This window comes from Motacilla alba, chromosome 3 (assembly GCF_015832195.1).
Source record: "Motacilla alba alba isolate MOTALB_02 chromosome 3, Motacilla_alba_V1.0_pri, whole genome shotgun sequence".
In the NCBI taxonomy this organism is placed as follows: Eukaryota; Metazoa; Chordata; class Aves; order Passeriformes; family Motacillidae; genus Motacilla; species Motacilla alba.
Window position 1 is genome coordinate 106275699 of NC_052018.1, and position 20214 is coordinate 106295912.

The 20214-nt window shown below is 40.8% G+C and overlaps 1 protein-coding gene across 11 annotated transcripts in view; it reads left to right on the forward strand.

Annotated features, from left to right (window-relative positions):
• ENAH (ENAH actin regulator) overlaps positions 1 to 20214 on the forward strand; it is a 92458-nt gene that overhangs the window by 62353 nt on the left and 9891 nt on the right. For 5 of the 11 annotated variants that reach the window (XM_038131204.1, XM_038131203.1, XM_038131206.1 and 2 more), the window contains 7 exons: positions 9907 to 10226; positions 11435 to 12235; positions 14001 to 14308; positions 14959 to 15095; positions 15478 to 15532; positions 15825 to 15873; positions 18001 to 18067. In XM_038131204.1, the coding sequence (XP_037987132.1) occupies positions 9907 to 10226; positions 11435 to 12235; positions 14001 to 14308; positions 14959 to 15095; positions 15478 to 15532; positions 15825 to 15873; positions 18001 to 18067 (1737 nt within the window). The remainder of the gene's footprint in view (positions 1 to 9906; positions 10227 to 11434; positions 12236 to 14000; positions 14309 to 14958; positions 15096 to 15477; positions 15533 to 15824; positions 15874 to 18000; positions 18068 to 20214) is intronic. The other 6 variants (XM_038131209.1, XM_038131210.1, XM_038131211.1 and 3 more) reach the window with 2 other exon arrangements.

Genomic DNA, 20214 nt, shown 5'->3' on the forward strand with positions numbered 1-20214 from the left:
TTGCCCATGGCTGTGTGTCCCTGGTAGCCTTGTTTCTACAGATTTCCCACAGCCTGTAATTTTTCCCTAGTTAGTGGCCAGATGTAGAGCTTCCAGCTTTCCTTTGCTTCTGAAATGGTGCCATTTATCCAACAGCTTCTTTCAAGGAAGTAGGATTTCTTTAAAAGGCATATGGATTGATTAGGTTATAACTGAGCACACAGCTGTAATCTGAGATACACATGAATATGATGGAGTTGTTTGGCTTTTTGGTTTAGGGTTTGAGAGGTCAGTAGAATCCACTAATGTGATTATATTGTTTGTAGCTGGGCATAGACATGGTTTAGATGGAATCAAAAGGCCCTTTTTCCTTTTTTTTTTAATTTTTTTAAGCCCGTCTCATTTTCTTTCCATTTGTAGTAAAGTTTTCAGAGACTTACCTGGTTTTATGGGTAGGTGCAGCATAATTGTAGGTGCTGGTAACGTTGATCTATTGAGAAGACCAGTCTTCCATTAAGCAATATTCTGATGACATCAGTAGAATTGCTTTGAAATTTTTCAGTTCTCTGAGCTTTTCTCTGTTTAATGCAGAGCATGAAATTGGAGTTGAAAGTTGTTCTACATTTTCCCAGATTTTTGGTTACTGTGGTTCCCTTTTAAGAAATTGTGTTCCAGTCGTACTCACTGGAATACACTACTGAGAGGGAGTTGCCAATGAAAGTAGGTTTTTCTACTGCTGAGATTCTTTTTTTTCTAAAATTCCTTGAGTACAGGTGTCTTTCTGTGATCTAGCTTCTGCCAGGAAAGCTCATGTTCTGTTAGTTTGAGATAATATATTGAAAAGATGGAGATGAGGAAAATTAGGCTTAATGAGGTTTGATCCAAGAGCATTAATAGATCACTTAGCCTGTTAGAATTCCTCTGTCTAATACATTTCAAATTTCTAGTTGTCTCTTCATGTCTTTATCATAGTGCCTGGCTACTAATTTTTGCTTGACTGATAAAACCTAGTTCTTGCTACTTCCAGCTAATGCATTTTTAGCTTATAACATAAAAGCTTCTCCTTAAACCTTAAATCCCTTTTGATCAAGGAGATGAAAGCCTGTTAATTTGACTTTGGTAACAGATAAAACATTGGACAATAAACTGGACCCAGACAGTATTTTCTTCACAAAAGCAGAAAGGCTGTTCCTGGGCTTTGGTAAAGCATTTGACAGATACCAGGAGGGAATTTTCAGTTCTGGAAGAGAGCAGGATTGCTGTGGAAGTGTGAGGAGCACAAGAACAGGCATGAGTGCACCAGTGGGACCTGTAGCAATCAAATTTATTTTGGTGTTTTGCTGAACAAGGCAAGTCCTTGCTGCTGATGTGAGTTGAGATATGTGAGAATGAAGGAGAACAGGAGGAGCTGGATGATATTGCAGATTTTGATGATTAGAATAGAATGAGAGTTCATAGTGGGTATCCTGTTTTTAGAGGGGAAAACCACCAACCTGTAGACCCCATTAGTGTACAGGGAAAATCAAATGGACATTAGAAGTGTTACATGCAATGGTGACTGATCAAGAGAAAGCTGCCTGAACATTGGAAATAGCTAAAAGGACCTAGATTTATGCAGTGTTTCAAAATCACCATACATGTAGTTAATGACACGCCTTCATAATTTCACCTTGTGTAAAGTGTTTGATACAAACCATAATTTGAACCGGTCTCGCCTCTCAGTGCTGCTGAAAGAACCAAAGGTGCAGAGCACAGTTCAGAATGGCAGAAATTGTCAGCTCCAGAGCGTATACATAAACTCACTTCACAAACCTCTGGCCTTTCACAGCCAGACTTGGCAGATCTTCTGAGTCCCTGTGTCTTGCTCGTTGTACCAAGCTCACTAAGTCTTGTCTGGGTTTGTCTGACACCATGTGGATTTTGCTCAGGTAGAAACTGTCCTTATTGTCAAGCACCTGACAGAAAATAAAGCTGACTTGGTGAGAGTTTTAGAGCAGGAGTTTAGTTTAGATAATGCAAAGTAAAGTTTATGCAGCTGAGATTGCTTAGGAAGATGCAAAGAGGTTAAATATTGATCACTTCTGCTGAGCTTATGTTATTGGTGCATCCTGTACTTCTTATTTATGAATATTCTCAGTCTCTGTGGGGGCTGCCTGTGTTTGATGTCAATACAGCTTGCAAATTTCCTAGATGTGGATGTATTTTCTCTTTCTACATGAATTATGAAATTTGGGGGGTGATGTGTGTTCATTCCATGGTACATAATGTGTAGGCACTGAGATACTGTAAATATTCAGTAGGTTTGCGTGACCATACAGCAGAGTGAGCTCTGTGGTAAATGCTGAATTTTGAAGTGGTGAATAAATATTTAATATTAAAGATGGAAGAACAAGTTTAATGCTGGTACTCCATTTTTATTTACTCAGATAAATTCCTGCAAATTTGAAGGGCCATAACAGACACAGTTTCCTGAACTTCTACAGAAGATGTTCAGGGGATTAAACTATTAAAAATCAAGCTAGGAGCTAAGTTGAAAATAACATGTCAAAGCACTTTTTTTCCCTGTAATAGCTTCCACAGGGCTGAAGTAGGTTGGCTGTGTCTGCATCTACTTCTATGGATGTCCAGAGAGCACATGCAGTTCCTGGTGATCACAAGGTAGAGGACAGCATGCTTCAGATGGAGCTGAGGTCAGCCTGCATCTGGTGCTGGTGCCTGTGGCTCAGGCAGACATTGTGTAGCCTGTCTGCAGCCAGCTGCTCTGTTTGCTGCAGTGACTCAGTGCTGGGAGGAGGAGAACCATCATGTGAGATGTATTCTAGCAAGTAGTGACTGTTGGATTAGATAATGCTATCTGTGCCCACATGCTGGGGCTAACAGCATTGGAGAATAAAACTCCAAACATTGCTGCCTTGTTTTGTTGCTCTGCAGTTGGAGGCAGGGTTAGAGAAGCTCAGGGCAGCCCCGAAAGCCTGGCTACTCTGAGGCTCCAGGTTGAACAACTCCAGTTGGTTTGGATTGATGAGCCCAGCTTTAATCGTAGCTGATGTGATACATCTACTTCTACAATTGAGCATAGTAGTTATTCCTAGTTTTCTTGCCTTTAAAACTTAAGAAATGCCTAGTGAAGCACAGAAAGATGCATAAGCTGTTCAGTACTTTCTTAGAACCACATTTGGTTGCTTATGCTGAATGTCTTAATGGTGACTTTCAGAACAATAAGTGCAGAATATTACTGCAATACTTGAAGCCAGCAATAGTCTGGCAACCTTCATGCTGCTTTCTGGATGTCATCCTTATATCTCTCTTCTGACACTTTGTCATTTTAGAAAAAGTAACAGCATGAGCAAGAAACTATTTTTCAAAAAAAAAACAAAAACCCACCATGTGGGACACAGAAAATCTCTCCTCAATTGTATGTTTTAAGTCCACGTTTTTAAATAACTCAAGTGATGGTTTTTGGTGTCTTCTTTCAATACACATATTGAATTTTGTTTTTTCTCCCTCATTTGCCTTGTTTTTTGTATCTTTAAGCAGATAAAAGAGGGATAGTGTTCATATTGATCTTTGAGTGATTTGATGGCCTGCTTTGACACACAGTTTTTCTGCCAAGAAAGAATGAAATATGAAATCGGTGTGTTCATAAATGACAACTAACAGCTGTCAAATATTATGAGTTATCTGCCTGCAGCTGACCTCTTCATTCAATGCAGCAATTACTTCAGTCAGGTCTGTTCCTCAAGATATTTTGTTTTCTGCAGGCTTTGTCTTGGATCTTTATTTTCTTCTGTGAGTTTTAAAATTAAATACTTCAAAAAGTTTCTGTTCATCTTGGAATGTCTGTCAGCTCAGTGCCTCCTGAATTTGGATGTGATACAAAGATGCCTTTATACTGTTCATGGAAATACCTCTGTTTTTAATGTATCTGGCTTTGTGACAAGAAGCCTTCCAGGTTCGTGGCTGAACTCTGTTATTCAGGTTGATATATGGGCTCCTCAGTGCAGTTTCCTATCATCTTTTTAGGAAAAAAATTAATGGCTTGATCTCACAGCCAAGAGCAAAGCAAGCTAGTGTTAGAATCCTGAAGATTTATGTGATTGTACAGCACAACTTCCACTTGAGGAAGCAAGGTGACCTGCCAGAGCAGGCAGCTCTTTGCTTTTGCAAACTGTTTCAGCTCTGGATTTGTTACTCATGTTTTTTTTTCTTTTGGTGCCCTTGTGACAGAAGCTCTGGGTTTTGACACACTTGGAGTTTCTTCATGTTTCAAGGCATCCTTGCTCTGGTGGAAGAAGCCTTTGCACAAGTGCAGTAACTCTGCTGCAGGTGACAAGGATATGGAGGCTTAGATGTGGAAAGTGTCCCAGGAAGGGACAGATTCCCTCTGGCCATTAAATCTGCTCTGAAACAGAACATTGTTTTACCAGTAAACACTGAAGTTTCTTAATATAATTGAAATCTTTGTCTTCTCTTCATGGCCATATTTTAAGAGAATTAACTGAGGGCTCCATTCTTTTGGTTGACTATGTTGAGGTCTTCAGCAAAAGGTCCAGAGAATCTCACAGCCATTTACCTTCAGGAACAGAAGTTTAAAAACCCCATCTTTTTCCTTTTTTTTTTTTTTGTTCCCTTCCCCTTCCCCAATACAGATCAAAAATAATGGATAGTATTAATTTGAGGTAGCTTCCTAGTCACCCATCACACACACTGGGCTTTGAATGAAGTGGTGCTACTTGCTAAATGGAAAGTGATCTCAGTGTGCATGGGGTGCTGGCTCATTTCATATAATAACAGGAGCTGAGACAGCAGGACTGCTTAATTGTTATTCCTTTTTATGATCCGAGAGCAAGCCAGGAAGGCTTTGTGTGTACCTGGGTAAGTAAATTAACTGCAATTCTGTTTTGCAGTTGTCATGTAGGAGAAATTCTAAATACTGTCACCATCACAGAATGCGAGGGGAATTTTTTCAGCAGGGATGCAACAGTGTGTGCTTAATTCTGCTCATTGCATTATTTTTTTTTTCCATGTGTTATTTCAAGAATGTAGTCATGCTCCTGCTGCTTGGCTGCCCAAAGAACTGCAGGATTAATGCTCATATTAAGTCACAAGTTAGTATTGTAAATATGATTCTTTCTTTATCCTCAGACAGTATCTCCCAGGATCTCCTTAACTGGACAAAAGTATAAGGGCAAGAGGGGAAATAATTTTAAAAGCTGATGCAGTATTAAAGTAAGCTAATTTAAAAACAACACCACCAAAAAAATAACCAAGAGCCTCTCCCAAAACACCCCAAAGTGAAGTCTCCCAAAATGCTTTTGACATGAAGCTAATTAAAATCCACAAAGAAAGTGTCATGAGCAGTCACTGTGATAAAGCCACCAGCTATTCTGAGATTCTGAAGCTGACTCTGAATCTAAACATGAGTAACAGTACCTTGTGTGTGACTGACATGTACAGTTCTACAGCAGGCTCAGCTATTTCATGTAAATTAGCTCTTAGATTTAATAAGTCACACTTCTAAAATAGTTGGAATAATCACTTTGTCTTTGCATAACAAGCATTTCACTACGAGACAGCTCTCTGGGGCATTTGGAGTATCTCTTTTAGCTTTTTCAAAAGCTGTGCTGGTGGCCAGATGTGCTTTCTAAGACTGAAGGATTTTCAGGTATTGCTTTCACAGGGTTCTTGAACTACCAGACTTGACATTCAGATGTGCTTTAATTGATGTGTGATCACTCTCCTTAATCTGCTAATGCTTTTGTCTAATATAATTTTGATCTCTGACAAAATTTTAAAATAAAATTATATTATCTAGTGCTGGCTAAACAAAGCCAGAGGGATTTAAGGCTTTTTTCGTTTTTTTGGAATAATCAAATGTGGTTTTAATCTTTTTTTAGCTGCAACTGTAACACTTGCTAAGATCTAGTGTGTAGCTTATGGAATTCTTCCTTGCTTATTAAGTTGTGTTAAAGCAACTTGATTGCATTACTGGCATACTGATCTTCTGACCTGTGCACCTTTTGGTTTGCTATTCAAAAGGTTTATTAAAATCTGTTTAAATGACAGCAGAAGTGTAGTGAGTTATGAGGTGTGGGGTTTTTTGGTTGGGTTTTTTTTTTGTTTGCTTGTTGTTTTGGCTTCTATTTTTTTTCCTTTGTTGACAAAGGGATGCTTCAGTGACATATAATGAGAAATTATTCTCAACAATGGTGTATTTAATCTCATATGTATAAGGTATGCTTGCGAGGTATTTTGCTGCCCTCTCTTGGTAGAGCTTTTGTATTGTAAGCAAAGTGCTTAACTTTGTTCCTGGCAAAAAAATCTGGGTTTATTCCTTTTATTTTCTGAAGAAATAGGAAATAAGGATTCTTTTACTACCAAAAAAAAAAAAAAGAGAGAGAAATGTTAAATACTGCCTTACTCAATATTTACTAAATAATGAGTACTTTGTTATTCAGGTCTTGTGTGGATAAAAGTGGTTATTTCACTGTCTTTCATCTTATTTGACCAATATAATTTGATAGTGTTCATTGCCAGTTGAAATAATTTTTGCTTCAGACTAAATTTAAACACTTAGATGCATTTTGTTACGACACGAACCCTTCTTGGCCAGGCCAAATACCTGGAATGCTTCCCTCTGCTGCTCTCCATCCTCTGGGCATCCCTTGGTTCGACAGCTTCTGCATGATGGAGTTTGTTTTCTAAATTATTTCCCATGGTTTTGGTTTTTTTTTTCCCCCCTGTGGGCTTTTTCCTGCTCTTTCTTTGAATCCCTCTGGCAAGGAGTTCCATAGCTCATCTGCCTGATGTGCAGGGCTGCTCTTTTGAGCTTTTCTCTCATTATTTGCATTGACTTTTTCCTCCCAACTGTGGTGAAGGGGTGTCCCCATCACCCAGGATTTCATGCAGCTCCAGTTGTCTTTCCCAGAATGCAGAATTACAGCTTTCTAAGTTATTTTTAAATGGAAGGTTTTAGGTACATTTAAAAACAGTTTGCTGCTGCTCTTAAAATCTTTTCAGTTCTGATTTTCATCCTGTTTTGAGGTGGGAGCAGGGATTCAGGGATTGTGAGGCAGGATGGTGCTATTTCTGTACTGCTCCATAATCTTTTCTTCGTGTTTTCTTCATTTGGTTGAGGTTTTTGAACAGGACACATCAATAAATGGATGTTGTTGTAACCCTAACATCTCATTCCTGGGTCCATAGGCAATCCAAAGTCCAGCACTTTGTAAATTCATTTAGCAGATCTTTCCCTCTCTCTGCCCTGCTTCACTTCAGTTGAGTTTTATTTGCCAATTTTATTCCCAGGTGAGTTGGAATTAGAAGATCCATCAGTAATTCTTTATAACCAGCCATCATCCTTGCTGCCCTCAATAACTAAATATTATTAAGGAGCTTTATGACAAGCACCTTGCTGTTTCCTTTCCAGGCTTCTTATGGAAATATGAAATTATGGCAGAGCTCTTGGTAGGGTTTATTGCAAAACAGCCCTGGCAATGCTGCCCTTGTGTGAGGAGTGACCTATATTGAGCTTCTATTTCTGTGAAGAAATGAAGAACTTAAGCAAAAGAAATTTTCTGGCAGTTGCTTGATGTGTTGTTAAACCCAGGGAATTGATACCTTCCAGTATTATAAACTAAATAGAACGTGAAATGTTTATGATCCCAAATGCCATATCTACATTTTAGCTTTAGGATGAACAGAGTGTACATTTCTAGGTAGAATATGCTCATTTCTGGCAAATGGATGCAAAAGAATGAGGAGAATAAACAAAGCTGCTTTGGAGTCTGTCACTGTTGTACTTCTGCTCTGAACAGTCTTTTAGATACAAACGTGTGCATCCACCTCTCCTTCATGAAAAAAAAAAAGGAATTTTAACATGACCAAGCTGAAGTTAGCCTTGATGAAAACCCTGTTTTCCTCTAATAATAGGTTTTGTCTGAGGGGGAAAAAAGAGCACATAGTCAAATTAATTTTGTAGAGAACAAGCAAAAATGTAATATCAAAAATATGTTTAATACCTCTTGGAGGTATTAAATTAATATTTCTGTGTTTTTTATTATATTCTCTTAACATTTATAGAACTCCTCTACTGGTTCCAAATATGTATGGGTCAATCACCAGACTTTTTAGTGGACTTGAGATGCTAAAAATCAGTCATTTACCAAGCTGGGTTGCAGCTCTGGTTTCATAGTGACTGCTCTTACAGCTTTGTTTTATGGCTGAGGGAAGAAACGCTAAAAGAGCAGAACTGCTTTTTTGCTTCTGTTGGGTAATGAGTTAAGTAATGAAAAAAGTCTTTTTTGTCGTGGATAACAGGAAGTTAATTGGTTATAGAAATAATGAAATTTTAAATTATTTTTTAAAATTTATAATTTTTTTATTGTTGTTTTTAACAGAAAAACAATGGTCTGAAAACTGGATGGATTTCAATAACAATCGTTCATGAGCTGGAGTTTGCAGTTATGCTGTATTTTCTGGGCGTGGAAAGGAGTGAAACACCTGAAGTTCCCTTCCTTTTCAGAATTCTGTCCTTATGACTCTCTATATACAGCATAGTATGGCCAGTGACTGTCCAAATTAAACTGCCCAGTGGCATAGTATAGAAAACACACATCTGGTAGCTTGAGGTGTCAAAATTCAGGTCTCCACTCTGCTTTTTAGTTAAGAGCTGACTGTGCTTTGTGTTTGTCGAGAAGCTGTCATCAGTTTGCATCTGAAACGTGGCAGAAAAAATGGCTCTGTGCTTTGTAGACAAGATTTTCTTTCTAGCTGTTATGATTTTTATTTTTTTAATTTTTTTTTTTGGAAACAATTCAAATAGAGAACAACAACTAGCAGCATTTTCAGTGTTATGTACTGACAGGAACATACTGGCCACAGCTGGGAGGAGGATCAGCCTAATTTTGTTTCATCACTGAGTTATCCCCAAGAGATGAAAAGCTTTGAAAATCAAGAAGCTGTATTTTAACCAACTAGAAGCTGTATTTTAACCAACTACCTTTTAAAAAGCCCTTAAAAATCCTAAAGAAAATACAGAACCAGTTGAGAAGAAAGGATCAGACAGGTGATATATAGCTTTTCCCACTGCATTATTTTTTCAGGAAAGTCCTTTCAGCCAACCCAGTGGCTTTGGCAGAGAATTTTGCAAGGTTTCTTCTTACCCTTAGGGTATTTCCACTGCCTGGCTTTTACTTGTTTTCCTCCTCTTCACATCTTCCCCCTCTCTGCTTTGCTTTGCAGAGCCTCCCATGAGCTGGAAACCCTGCCAGCTCCCTGCAGTGTTTCCTTGGCTGCTGCACCCTGGGTTTTTTTTGACCATGTCCATTTTTCCTGTGCCTTCAGGGTGTTCTCTTGTTGTTGCCAGTTCAGCTGTGTGTGTGTCTGTTAAGAGGCAAGTGGGGATGGACACGTGTGCATTTTGATGCTTCTGTAAAATATGGATAAATTCTACCTGACTAGTTAATCCAAAAACCATAATTTATTTCAGGTGTTTCTTTTTTTTTTTAATGAGTATTTGTGTTACTGCTATTTCACTGTACTTCTGTTCACTGCTGTAAGTATAAAATACCGTGCAAAGAACAAATGTAACTCCATATCCCAAAGTGGGAAGATTGTATCAGTTAGTAAATTAGCAGCATCAGCTTTCTATTCTTACCTCTTGAAGTCTGTCTCTCAGAATGTTCAATTAGTTAAGAGGAAATCAGATATGGGATTCTTTTTACTGTAAACATAATAAAACTATTATCCAGCTCAGAAAAGTGGCATGTTAGGATTAAGACTTCCACGTAGGTACGAATGCTGAGCTTTTGTTCTGGCTGCTGCCAGGATTGTCGATTATTTTATCTCCTCATCCTTTGAACAGTTGCCTGATGTTTTTGGTTTTCACTTTGCAGCTTAGTCTCTTTCCTTTTCTCACCAATGTAGACAGTTGCAAGAGCAACAGAGGCAGAAGGAGCTGGAACGGGAGAGGCTGGATCGTGAACGGATGGAACGGGAGAGGCTGGAGAGAGAGAGGCTAGAAAGGGAAAGGCTGGAAAGAGAACGCCTGGAGCAGGAGCAGCTGGAGAGAGAACGGCAGGAACGGGAACGGCAAGAGCGCCTGGAGAGGGAGAGACAAGAGAAGGAGAGGCAGGACCGCGAGAGACTGGAACGGCTCGAACGGGAGAGGCAAGAAAGAGAACGGCAAGAACAGTTGGAAAGGGAACAGTTGGAATGGGAAAGAGAGAGAAGAATTTCAAATGCTGGTAAGAATTTCAAAACCCGAGCGTGTTCTACCACCAGACTGCTCTTTATGTGTTTGGGTGATGGAGTGGGAGAGAACCAACAAATGGCAAGTGGGTACAGCTGTGTAGCAACAGTCAGTATTTCAGGCTTTGTTTTGCTGGAATTCCTTCCCTTTTTTATGGCAAGAAGTCCAAGATATTTGACTTTCCTGTCATAATTTTCCATTAATCCTGAAATAAATTTTTTTGCATTCTTTGCTCACTCCGTTGCCATACTTTCTGATTGCGTGGAAGAACTTGAATCATTTTGGGCACCTCCAACATTGGTTGAAGTGTGATGAGTTAAACTTTCTAAATACCTTATCATTGTTTGCTGTATTCAACAAATGTATTTTCATTACATAAGTTGGGAAAAAAACCCCTAAAAGGTATCAAGTTGAGTGTGTTAACATAGAAGGTATGTTGCTATATAAGGCAAAGTAATAGTGTGAGAAATGCTTTTCAATCTGCAGTCTTGCTTAATCTATCATTGTAGTAACATTACAGTGAAATGAGTTGTACGTATTTGTAGATAAGATAATGCACTGCCTGTGGAAATGTATCCAGTGATAGCTGAAAGCTTTCTCATTTTGGTAATATAATGGAACATTAGTCAAGTGCTTGGTTGTTCTTCAGTCCCAAACTCAATTTACATAAGTCAGCTCATGGTGAAAGTCAAGGAATACTATGTAAGTCATTTTAGAGCAGAGGATTTTACTGGTAGTTTTATTCCCAGTACTTTCAATATTTGCTATGCAGCTTTTTCTGGAGAATAGAGAGATGACACTTGCTGCCTATGGTAAGGGTTTTATTAGTGGAGTTGAAACAAATGTTAAGATCATTTGCTTGCAGTTTGCAACCAAACAAGAAGATAAAAGCTGGTAAAAGACTGATTGCTCAACCCTATATCTAACCCATCTCACAGATGGGATTTGAGAAAACTTTCCCTAGAACGTACTTGTAAATTCAAATGTTGGCACAAAAACAGTTGGTAAAATTTAAGAGCAGCTGTTGATAATATGTAAAACTTTCCTAACAGTATTTTCACTTGTGCCTAATCCTCTGGTACTAACTGTAGTCTACGTTTTTACATTTTGTTTGAATGCTGGTTTTGTTGCTTCATTAGCTCCCTTTTTCTCTTTCTCCTTTTTTTATCCTGCCTTTGCTGCTGCTTTCCATCTTCTGTCCAGCTCCATCTTTCGACAACTCCCCGTATAGCACTCCACTTCCTGAATACTCCAGTTGCCAGCCTCCTTCAGCACCTCCTCCATCATATGCAAAAGCAGTCTCAGCGCCAATGGCCGAGGCCACACCGGAGTACGCTGTAGTGACTTCTGCACCACCGACTTCCACTCCCCCTACACCGCCTCTAAGGCACTCTGCATCGCGTTTTGCTACATCCCTAGGCTCAGCTTTCCACCCCGTTCTCCCCCATTACGCTACGGTTCCTCGCCCGCTGAACAAAAGTTCTCGGCCCCCTTCTCCCGTCAGTGCCGCGGCCACTTTGCCTCCCAGCGCCAAGCCCGCGGCCTGGGCCGCGCCCAGTTTCGCCCCCCTGCCCCCGTCTCCTCCAGTCATGATCAGCAGCCCACCAGGCAAAGCCGCTGGCCCGAGACCCGTCCTGCCGGTGTCGGCTTCCAACGCGGTGACCCAAGCGTCCACGTCTCCCACGGCTCCTAACGGGCTTCCTGAAAACCTGGCTTATCCGGTTCCTTCACCTTCTACCTCAGGTCCAACGCCGCCTCCGCCACCTCCTCCCCCCCCACTGCCTTCCTTTCCGCCTCTGTCACTCTCTGGGCCTCAAGCTTCTCCTTCTCCCAACTCCCCGAATGCCTCGACTCCCTCATCCAAGCCTAGTGTTCTCCCTTCTCCCTCTGCAGCTACCCCTGCCTCTGTTGAGAACTCTCTAAACTCTGTGCTGGGAGACTCCTCTGCTTCTGAGCCAGTCTTGCAGGCAGCCTCTCAGCCGGTTGAAGCTCCGAGCCAGCAGGGTAAGGCTTTCTGTTATTGCTACTAATGCACTCCGTGGGGCTCAGAGCCCTGACTGCCCCCAGGCATGAACACACTGCTTCCCAAGCTGCACTGATCCTAGTGCCAAACACAGCTGGGGTAAGGGAAATGGAAGAGCTCTGTGCCTTGGAGCCGATGTTCTGTGGCCTGTCACGAGCAACATCCCAATTTTCTTAAGAACTCACATTTTGAGAACAGAGTTGGTCAAATTCTTGCTTGGTACACCCTGCACTGTTGGTTTATTTGGGAAGTGGTGTTACCACTTCATTAGTTCATAGATCGTGCGTTTCCTAATGGCAGCCAACGTAAAGGAGCACGTGTGTGGCTTTGGGCATGTAAATGACCTTCAGTGAGGAATATTAGAAAGTAATGTGACACCTACAGCATTTCTTTGTGAGCAGTGGTTGTAAATTGATCCACTGCTGTGTGCACATACATATATACGTGTATATTTAGATATAGAGAGACAGGCCTTTCTGCAGTATTTTACCAGTGTAGCTAAGAAGACTTCGGACAAAAAGTTTGATTAAGCAGGTGACAGCCTTAATGAACGCTCCACCAATATGACAGAAATGCATTTTACGTAGTAATACATGTCTTTGTTAACCTGAATCCTGCTTTTATATTAATTTAACAGATTTAGGCAGATTTAATAAATGTAGGTCTTTGTACAGAACTCTGCAGTAGCTCCAAAGGTGTGGGCAGAGGGGCTCCAGGGGGATAAGCAGCCTGGTACGAGCCATGCAGAATGGACCCTGTTTATATCCTCCTGTCTGAAATGAAGGTCTGAACTGCTTGGGGATGGAGTGGAAATAGGGTGAATTGCCTCACTTGAGTATGGAATAAAAGTGTGCCCTGGCACAGTGAGTGATGCCAAGAGGGTTTAACAGGCTTTTGAATTTCTGCAGTGGTTAGCAGAGTAGCAAACCAGGAAGGCTCATATGTGAAATTCCTGCCTTTAGAGATTAAAGTAGTTGTGTAGTATTTTTCCTGCCTTTTGGTGGTTTTGGTGAGACAGAGGTAGGATCTGTGGAGGTGTGGAGCCGTTGTCTACATCAGGATTTCTTAAACTCTTCCAATAATAATAATAATAATAATAATAATTCAGGGATCATCAGAATATTCATTTTTCAAAGTCCACTTTGTATTTGGATAACAATGTGAATTTAAATAAGTAAAAGAATGATAGATAAAAAATAGAAGGGCTTCTTCCCATTAGCTTGAAATATGTCAGTCTTCTAACTCACTAATTACTGTTTGTATTAAATTATAAAAGTTGATTGCTGGAATTATGTTAAAGGAAAGATTTACATACAGCTTAGAAATTAGCATTGGCACTCCGGTCCAGATGTTTGGGTGATGTGTTAGTGCTTGTTAATGCAGTGAGATGCTGTTTAGCACCATGTGAGCACACCCTATTGTTCCTCCTGCTTCGATGCTCATGCCTGACTTTACTCTCTGCCTGTTTCCTGTAAAGCTGTTCTTGGTTGCAGCACAGAACCTGACTGGCGGGGTTTCATGTAAATGTCTCTGGAACTGTCTGATCTCTCACAGTATACTGTGTAATTTTTTTAGTACATTGGATAAGAATGCTTCTCTCCTGCTGAAATTCAGTGTTTTCTTGCCCAGTATCTTACCAGTTTTAATGTCTCATACCCTGAGCAAAAGAGCCACCCTTTCAATGGAAGTAAGACCTTTGTTTTCTAAATCCTTAACGTCTTCTGTTTGTTTTCTCTCTGACACTAGGTGTTGTCCAAGGACCACCTGCACCTCCTCCTCCACCTCCCCTGCCCCCTGGCCCAGCTCAGTCTTCAGTAGCAGCCCCACCTCCTCCTGGCCCTCCACCACCTCCTCCACTCCCACCTTCGGGGCCGCCCCCGCCGCCGCCACCGCCTCCTCCGCTGCCCAGCCAAGGCCCTCCCGTTCCCCTGCCACCTCCGGCTCCCCCCCTGCCAGCCTCGGGATTCTCAGCGGGATTCGTGGCCGAGGATAATCGCCCTTTAACTGGACTAGCAGCTGCACTTGCTGGAGCCAAACTTAGGAAAGTCTCACGGGTAAATATAACTCTGGTTTCTTTTTCCCCCATTCCTGTCCCCGCTTCTAACCTTTGGTCAAGGTCAACAGCAGTATCAAGACATTTGGGGTAGGATTAGTTCATGAAGAAAAAAGCATTACAGGATGTGCTGCCAGCCCATGCTGTTTTTTATGGACTTGTGCCTGTAGCATTCACATTCTCTGAAAAAATCCCTTTGCCCAGGATTTTGCTCCTGGGAAACTGAGAAGCCTCAGAGAAAAGGAAAACAATTCTTATCTCATTTGCTTCTCCTGTGTTGTGCTCACATGTGGAATTTATTGGGAGATTGTTTCATTAGATTCTGGTATGAGTTGTTTTAACTCTCTGGCCAGTTGGGGCCAAGCTGTGTCGAGGCTCTGGAAAGAGTCACAAGTTTTCATTATTATCTTTTTAGCATTCAGTAAGTATCCTTTCTGTATTCTTAAGTATGGTATAGTATTCTTTAATATAGTATAATAAAGTAATAAATTAGCCTTCTGAGAACATGGAGTCAAATTCATCGTTCCTGCCTTCATCAGAACATTTCCAGCAAATACAATACGTGCCTTTCTTGCACGTGAACTTTGCTGGTTTCATGAAGTCAGCTCTCATTCTGTTGGCACATCTGCTGTCTTTTTGTGTGCTCTGAAGGGCGAAGACTCCTCCAGTTCGAGTGGAGGAGGAGGAGGCTCTGGTTCATCCAAAACAGACGGTGGCCGTGGAAATGGACCCCTTCCCTTGGGAGGCAGTGGGTTGATGGAAGAAATGAGTGCCCTGCTGGCCAGGAGGTGAGGAGCTGTTCCTGCTCTGCTCCAGCTGCTTAGTCATCACACAGGTGGGATTTGGGGTGCCTGCTTGCAGCTGGCTGAGGATCAGATGGAGAGCAGCTCGTGGTTGCTTTGGGAAGCTGATCATGTTTCATGAATAGCCATTTTTATTTGAGTGTAATCCAGTACTTCTGTGTAAACCTTTGTGCAGCAGTAAGGGAGGGCATGAAGACTTCAAATTGCCCAGTCGCTTTGGCAGGAGGGCTTTGCCTTTGAAGGTGTTTTGAAAGAACTTCTTAAAACACTAATTTTTATGAGGCTGTGTAAGCCTTTAATTGCAGTAAACAACATTCTTCCATCTTAAAGCCATGATGAGCTTGGTAACTTTTGTCTCTGCTCACAGGAGAAGAATTGCTGAAAAGGGATCAACAGAACCAGAGCAGAAAGAAGATAAAGCTGTGAGTTGAGAAATTTTATCTAATTCACCTTACTCAATACAAGGATTATCAGAGAGATTCCAGTGGTGTACAAGAGATTATTTATACTTTACTGTATAAATACAAATATAACCACTACTCTGTGAAGTGCTTGCTCATTTTCTATATACAGTTGAGCAGAACCATTTTAAATATTTTTTAAAAATGAAATATTTTAACAGTTGAGATTGATTCTTGTGAATCAAACAGATTATAAAGATTATTTCTCCTTCCCTCCTCTCTTCCTATTCCCTCTCTTCTCCATTTTCATCAGGAAGAATCAGAGTCTTCATCTTCTAAGGTTTCTTCAACAAGCACACCTGGTAAGTAGCTCAGGTCTATGAACTCTGGGACTTTGTAATGCTAAAATCTAGTGACAAATCTCAGTCAGCTCTGCTGAATTTTGGAGCCTGTCTCTTCTGCCATGATTACAGCCTGGGGTTTTGCTGTAGAATGGGTCCTGGTTCAGAAGATGATGGATAAAAAGAACATAAGTGAATAAAGAATATAAATGCAGTGTGTTGAAATTCTTTGCCTGTGAGCCCTCTGCTGAAGAGGCAGTGTTTGGAGCTGTGTAGCCAACACAGTCAGGAAGGAAAACTTACACATTCTGCAGTTGGCCAAGAGGTATTGTCAGCATGCATATGTATTAATATTGTAAATTATTGTCTCTCAAGAGACACTCAAGGCTTTCTTTTCCTGTCCTTTAGTAGTACCTTCTTGTATCCTCAGTTTCCCTGGGCACCTCAGTACATACCTGTAAAAGGGTGCTTCATAACCCTGCAGTCTGTCATCCCAAAAAGCAGTGGAAGCAGAAAGGAAGTAACTGGATAATAAATACACCAGCATTCAGTCTGTTCCAGTTTCCTCTGCTGATTGCTTGCCCATGTGTGCACTTCTCTAGATGATTCAACCACTTGATGATGTGCAGACCTTAATATTGAAAACCACTGCTGTAGTGTGAACAAAACCCAGGTGACACCTGGCTTGGGGAATAAAAAGGACTGCTAGGAGTTGTGTGTCCAGATGGAAATAACTAGCAAACTTAGTATTGAGATACAGGCACTCGTCTAGAGAAGTCAGGCTGCAAGGAAGTAAATGACATCACACAAATCAAGGTTTTCACACACACACCCCTTTTTTTTCTCTTCTTTTAAGAGAGTCTGCTTCATTCTGTTAAACAGAAAGGATATTAGCCTTGGGAAAATGACTGCTTTTGGAACACTTCTGATAATATAGGCCCAAAAAGAAGGAAATTAAAACCAGTGGAAGTGGTTCCTTTAATTGGTGATGATAAGAAGCCTCACCAAACCTGTTAAAAATGTCAAATGCATTCAGAATTTGACCATTCCCTTCCAGTTGAGAAGTTTTCTGTTCCATGCTGTGAGATGCTCTGGTAATGCTGAGCCTCATCACTGGAAAAGGTCTTCAAAGTGTTTTAAGAGGAATGCTTGGCATCCTTGAGCAAACTGCAGCCGTAGCAGAAGTTTCTCAGTTTTGCAGATATAGCTAAAATAACTCCTATGGCAGGACAAGTCCTGAAGACTGGTGTATAAAATTAAGTTTAAGGCTTATTACTAGCATAAATAGCCTGTACTTGGCTGGGTTACAGACTATGCTGGCAGACTTCTGCAATTTAGATATTCTCAGTGTCCAGCTGCATCCCAGGGAATTTTCTGGTCAATAAGAGACTCTGAAAGGGCCTTTCTGCCTCTCTGCTTGCCCAGCTTAGCAGAGCTAAGCAATATGAAAGAAAGGGAGCAGACCAAACAAACTCCAAATCTGAAGTGAAGACCAATAAGATCACTGGCACTCCAAAGTCCTGAGTAAGTAATGATAGCAAGTAATAACAGTCCACACTACAGAAAGGCTGTTTGAACTTGTGCAGGTTGTAAGGAATGAACCTTCTTCTTTCTTGTTGCTGAAAGATACTCTGGTTGTGTCAGGTTGTATCTGCTGGCACGTCACTGAAACTGGCACTGAATTAATTTTTCTATCATTAAGAGTTTGGGAGAACTCCTTTAGCTTAGAAAGCTATTCCTCAAGTATTTGAGAAACCTATTCCTCAAGTATTTGAGAAACCTATTCCTCAAGTGTTTGCAGCTGACTGGTTGCAGAATTCCAACTGAATTCACAACTGAAGCCATCCAGTACCTATAAATAAATCAAATGTCTATAAAGTATAGGCAGACCTTCTCCCAGCTGGATTAAGAATCAAATGGCATTTACAGCATCTGGGAGACCATTGAGACTTCAAGATGCTCTCACTTGATGCATTCACAGACGAATACAACAAGAGGTAGCTGAATGTGAAAGAGCTAAAGCAATGTAATAAAAAGAGCAAAACACCAAGCAGCCAACCCGAGGTGCCAGATGCTTGAAGTTTCCTCTCATAAATTACACAGTGGATAGAAAAAGACAGTTTTTCATCTCCTCACTCTGTTTTCCAGAACTAACAAGAAAGCCTTGGGAAAGGACAAATACAGTGAATGGAAGCAAGTCACCTGTTATTTCCAGGTACTCCCCTTTTGTACCAGCTGTTTTTTCCTTACATTTGTTCTTGTTGCACATGCTGCTGAAGATGCTGGACTCAAATAGTAAAGATCATCTTCATGGGTTTAAAATTGCTACTGTGAACCTGCTTTTTTAGTAGGAATGAAGAGTTATTTTTGGAGAATGCTACTAGGAGAAATTTTTGACAGTAAAATCAAAACTATTACCCTAAAAAAGTTTCTTTTAACAATGGCTTGAATTAATAAGGTCTATATTTGCCTACAGCAATGTTTAATTTTTTTATTTGAAGTCTGAAATTTCCTGCAAGGTGAAACCAAATTCAATGCTGCAGTTCACATGTTCAGTAGTAAATCTAGAGAATAGGTGTTCTTTCTATTTCTCTGCCACTCACAGAATGCCTTTGTGGATATTTCAGTTATCTTGGTAGGATTTGATTCTGTGACAATTTTCAGTAGCTCTCGTACCAATCTAAGAAAGTCCATCCTAAAGAAGTATAGAAATGTTTTACATCCTTCAATGCATCAACCAATCTTTGGTAACTTGTCAGCTGAACTCTGGTAGGCAGGGAGTGTTTTGGAAGGCATTTTCAGTAAGTGAAATGGCTGCTTTAGTAAGTTTTTGGAGGTCTATCTAATTGTCATTTAAGCAGAAGGCTTGTGGTTCATTTAGAATTCCAGTGTATTGTGTACAGAGAGGTTAAAGGGTTCTTACCCCTGATAATCTGAGGAAGTTACCTGAATTTCTTGAGAGAAAACAAGAGAACATGTTCAACTTGGGAATGCTGAATTACTTGAATTCCCATTAAAATCTGGCTGTTGGAAACAGCCATAGAAGATTTGGTGATCAGAGTATTAAAAACAATTGTTCTCTGAGTGACCTCACTTGTAGTTGAGGTTGCCCTTGAGGTCTTCAGTTCTAAAATGCAACGCTAAACACTCTCAGTATCTTTCTGTCTTTTAGAATAAATCCAGGGGTTTGAGGTGTCTGCAGCCTTGGTTGCTTGCTTTGTTTTTTTGTCAAGAAGCAGGTGCCATTGGTGGTGACATTCTCTCTGCCACACTGTCAGTGTAACAAAATACTGCATCACCTTTGGTCTTGGCTTTCCCCTGCCCTCTCCCCTTCCTCCCCAGTAGTTCTGACCTGCTTTAACCAAGGTCTCTTGTGCTGATTCTTTGATCTGCTTCAAAAGGTGGCATTGAGGGGGAGCTTGTCACAGAAATAATTGGTGTAAGGAGTCCTAAAGAGCATTTTAGAGTTCATATTGTGTGAGACAGTTGCTGACCCGGCCCTTTGGCTGTAGATACTTTGCTCAAATTGCTTATCCATAGGGTAAAGGGATTAATAAGTAGGGCAATTCTCAATATCTGACTCTTCTGGGGAGTCTGGGATGTTCTGAAGTCTTGATTCTCCCTGCCCCTACAGCAGTAGGTTTTTGTAAACTGTTTCATGCTTCCAGTTTCTCTGATCTTTTTCCAGCTGGTGAAATTCAGAGGTTGCTGAGGTCTGTTTAAAAATGTTTTCTGACCTAGAGGAGTATAGAGGATTTTTAAGATATCCCTTAGATTTATTGGGGCACTCTCTCCATCAAGCTTTTGTCTTCATTCATCCAGTGGAAAATGCAGATAGAATTTAACTTCATGTGAGCTTCCCTGGGTATATACTCTAATCCAAAATAAGAATTCTGTGTTTATTTAACATTAGTTTTCTTTCCCAGTGCTGTCACAACCTGCTGGAAGGTGCCATAGCACATACTTCAGACCTGCTGATACAATTTTCTAGGCAGTGTTGATGGCTTGCTCTGCCAGGATGAGGAAAATTTCATAGAAAGGGAAGCTGGTAGAAGAAGTCTCTCTTGAATATCCTTGTATTTCTCTTAACTCTCTACAGTTGCCAACTTGCCAAGTCTCTCTCAGCAAGCAGCTTGCTAAGCTAGCTTTGTTTAGTCAAGGGGAGCTGCAGTTTGAAACACTAACACTGTGTTTGCCAGAAGGGGATTTCTTTCCCCTGGTAGGGATGGAGAGCTGCTCCTGACCTCTGCAGGGAGGATGTGAGTCACTTGCAGGGATTAAGCAAAGCACACTTAAGAAACTGGCAAGTCAGCAAAACTTTCTCTTCAGAGCTTCCACAGAGGTAGAGGATGAAGTTGTTGT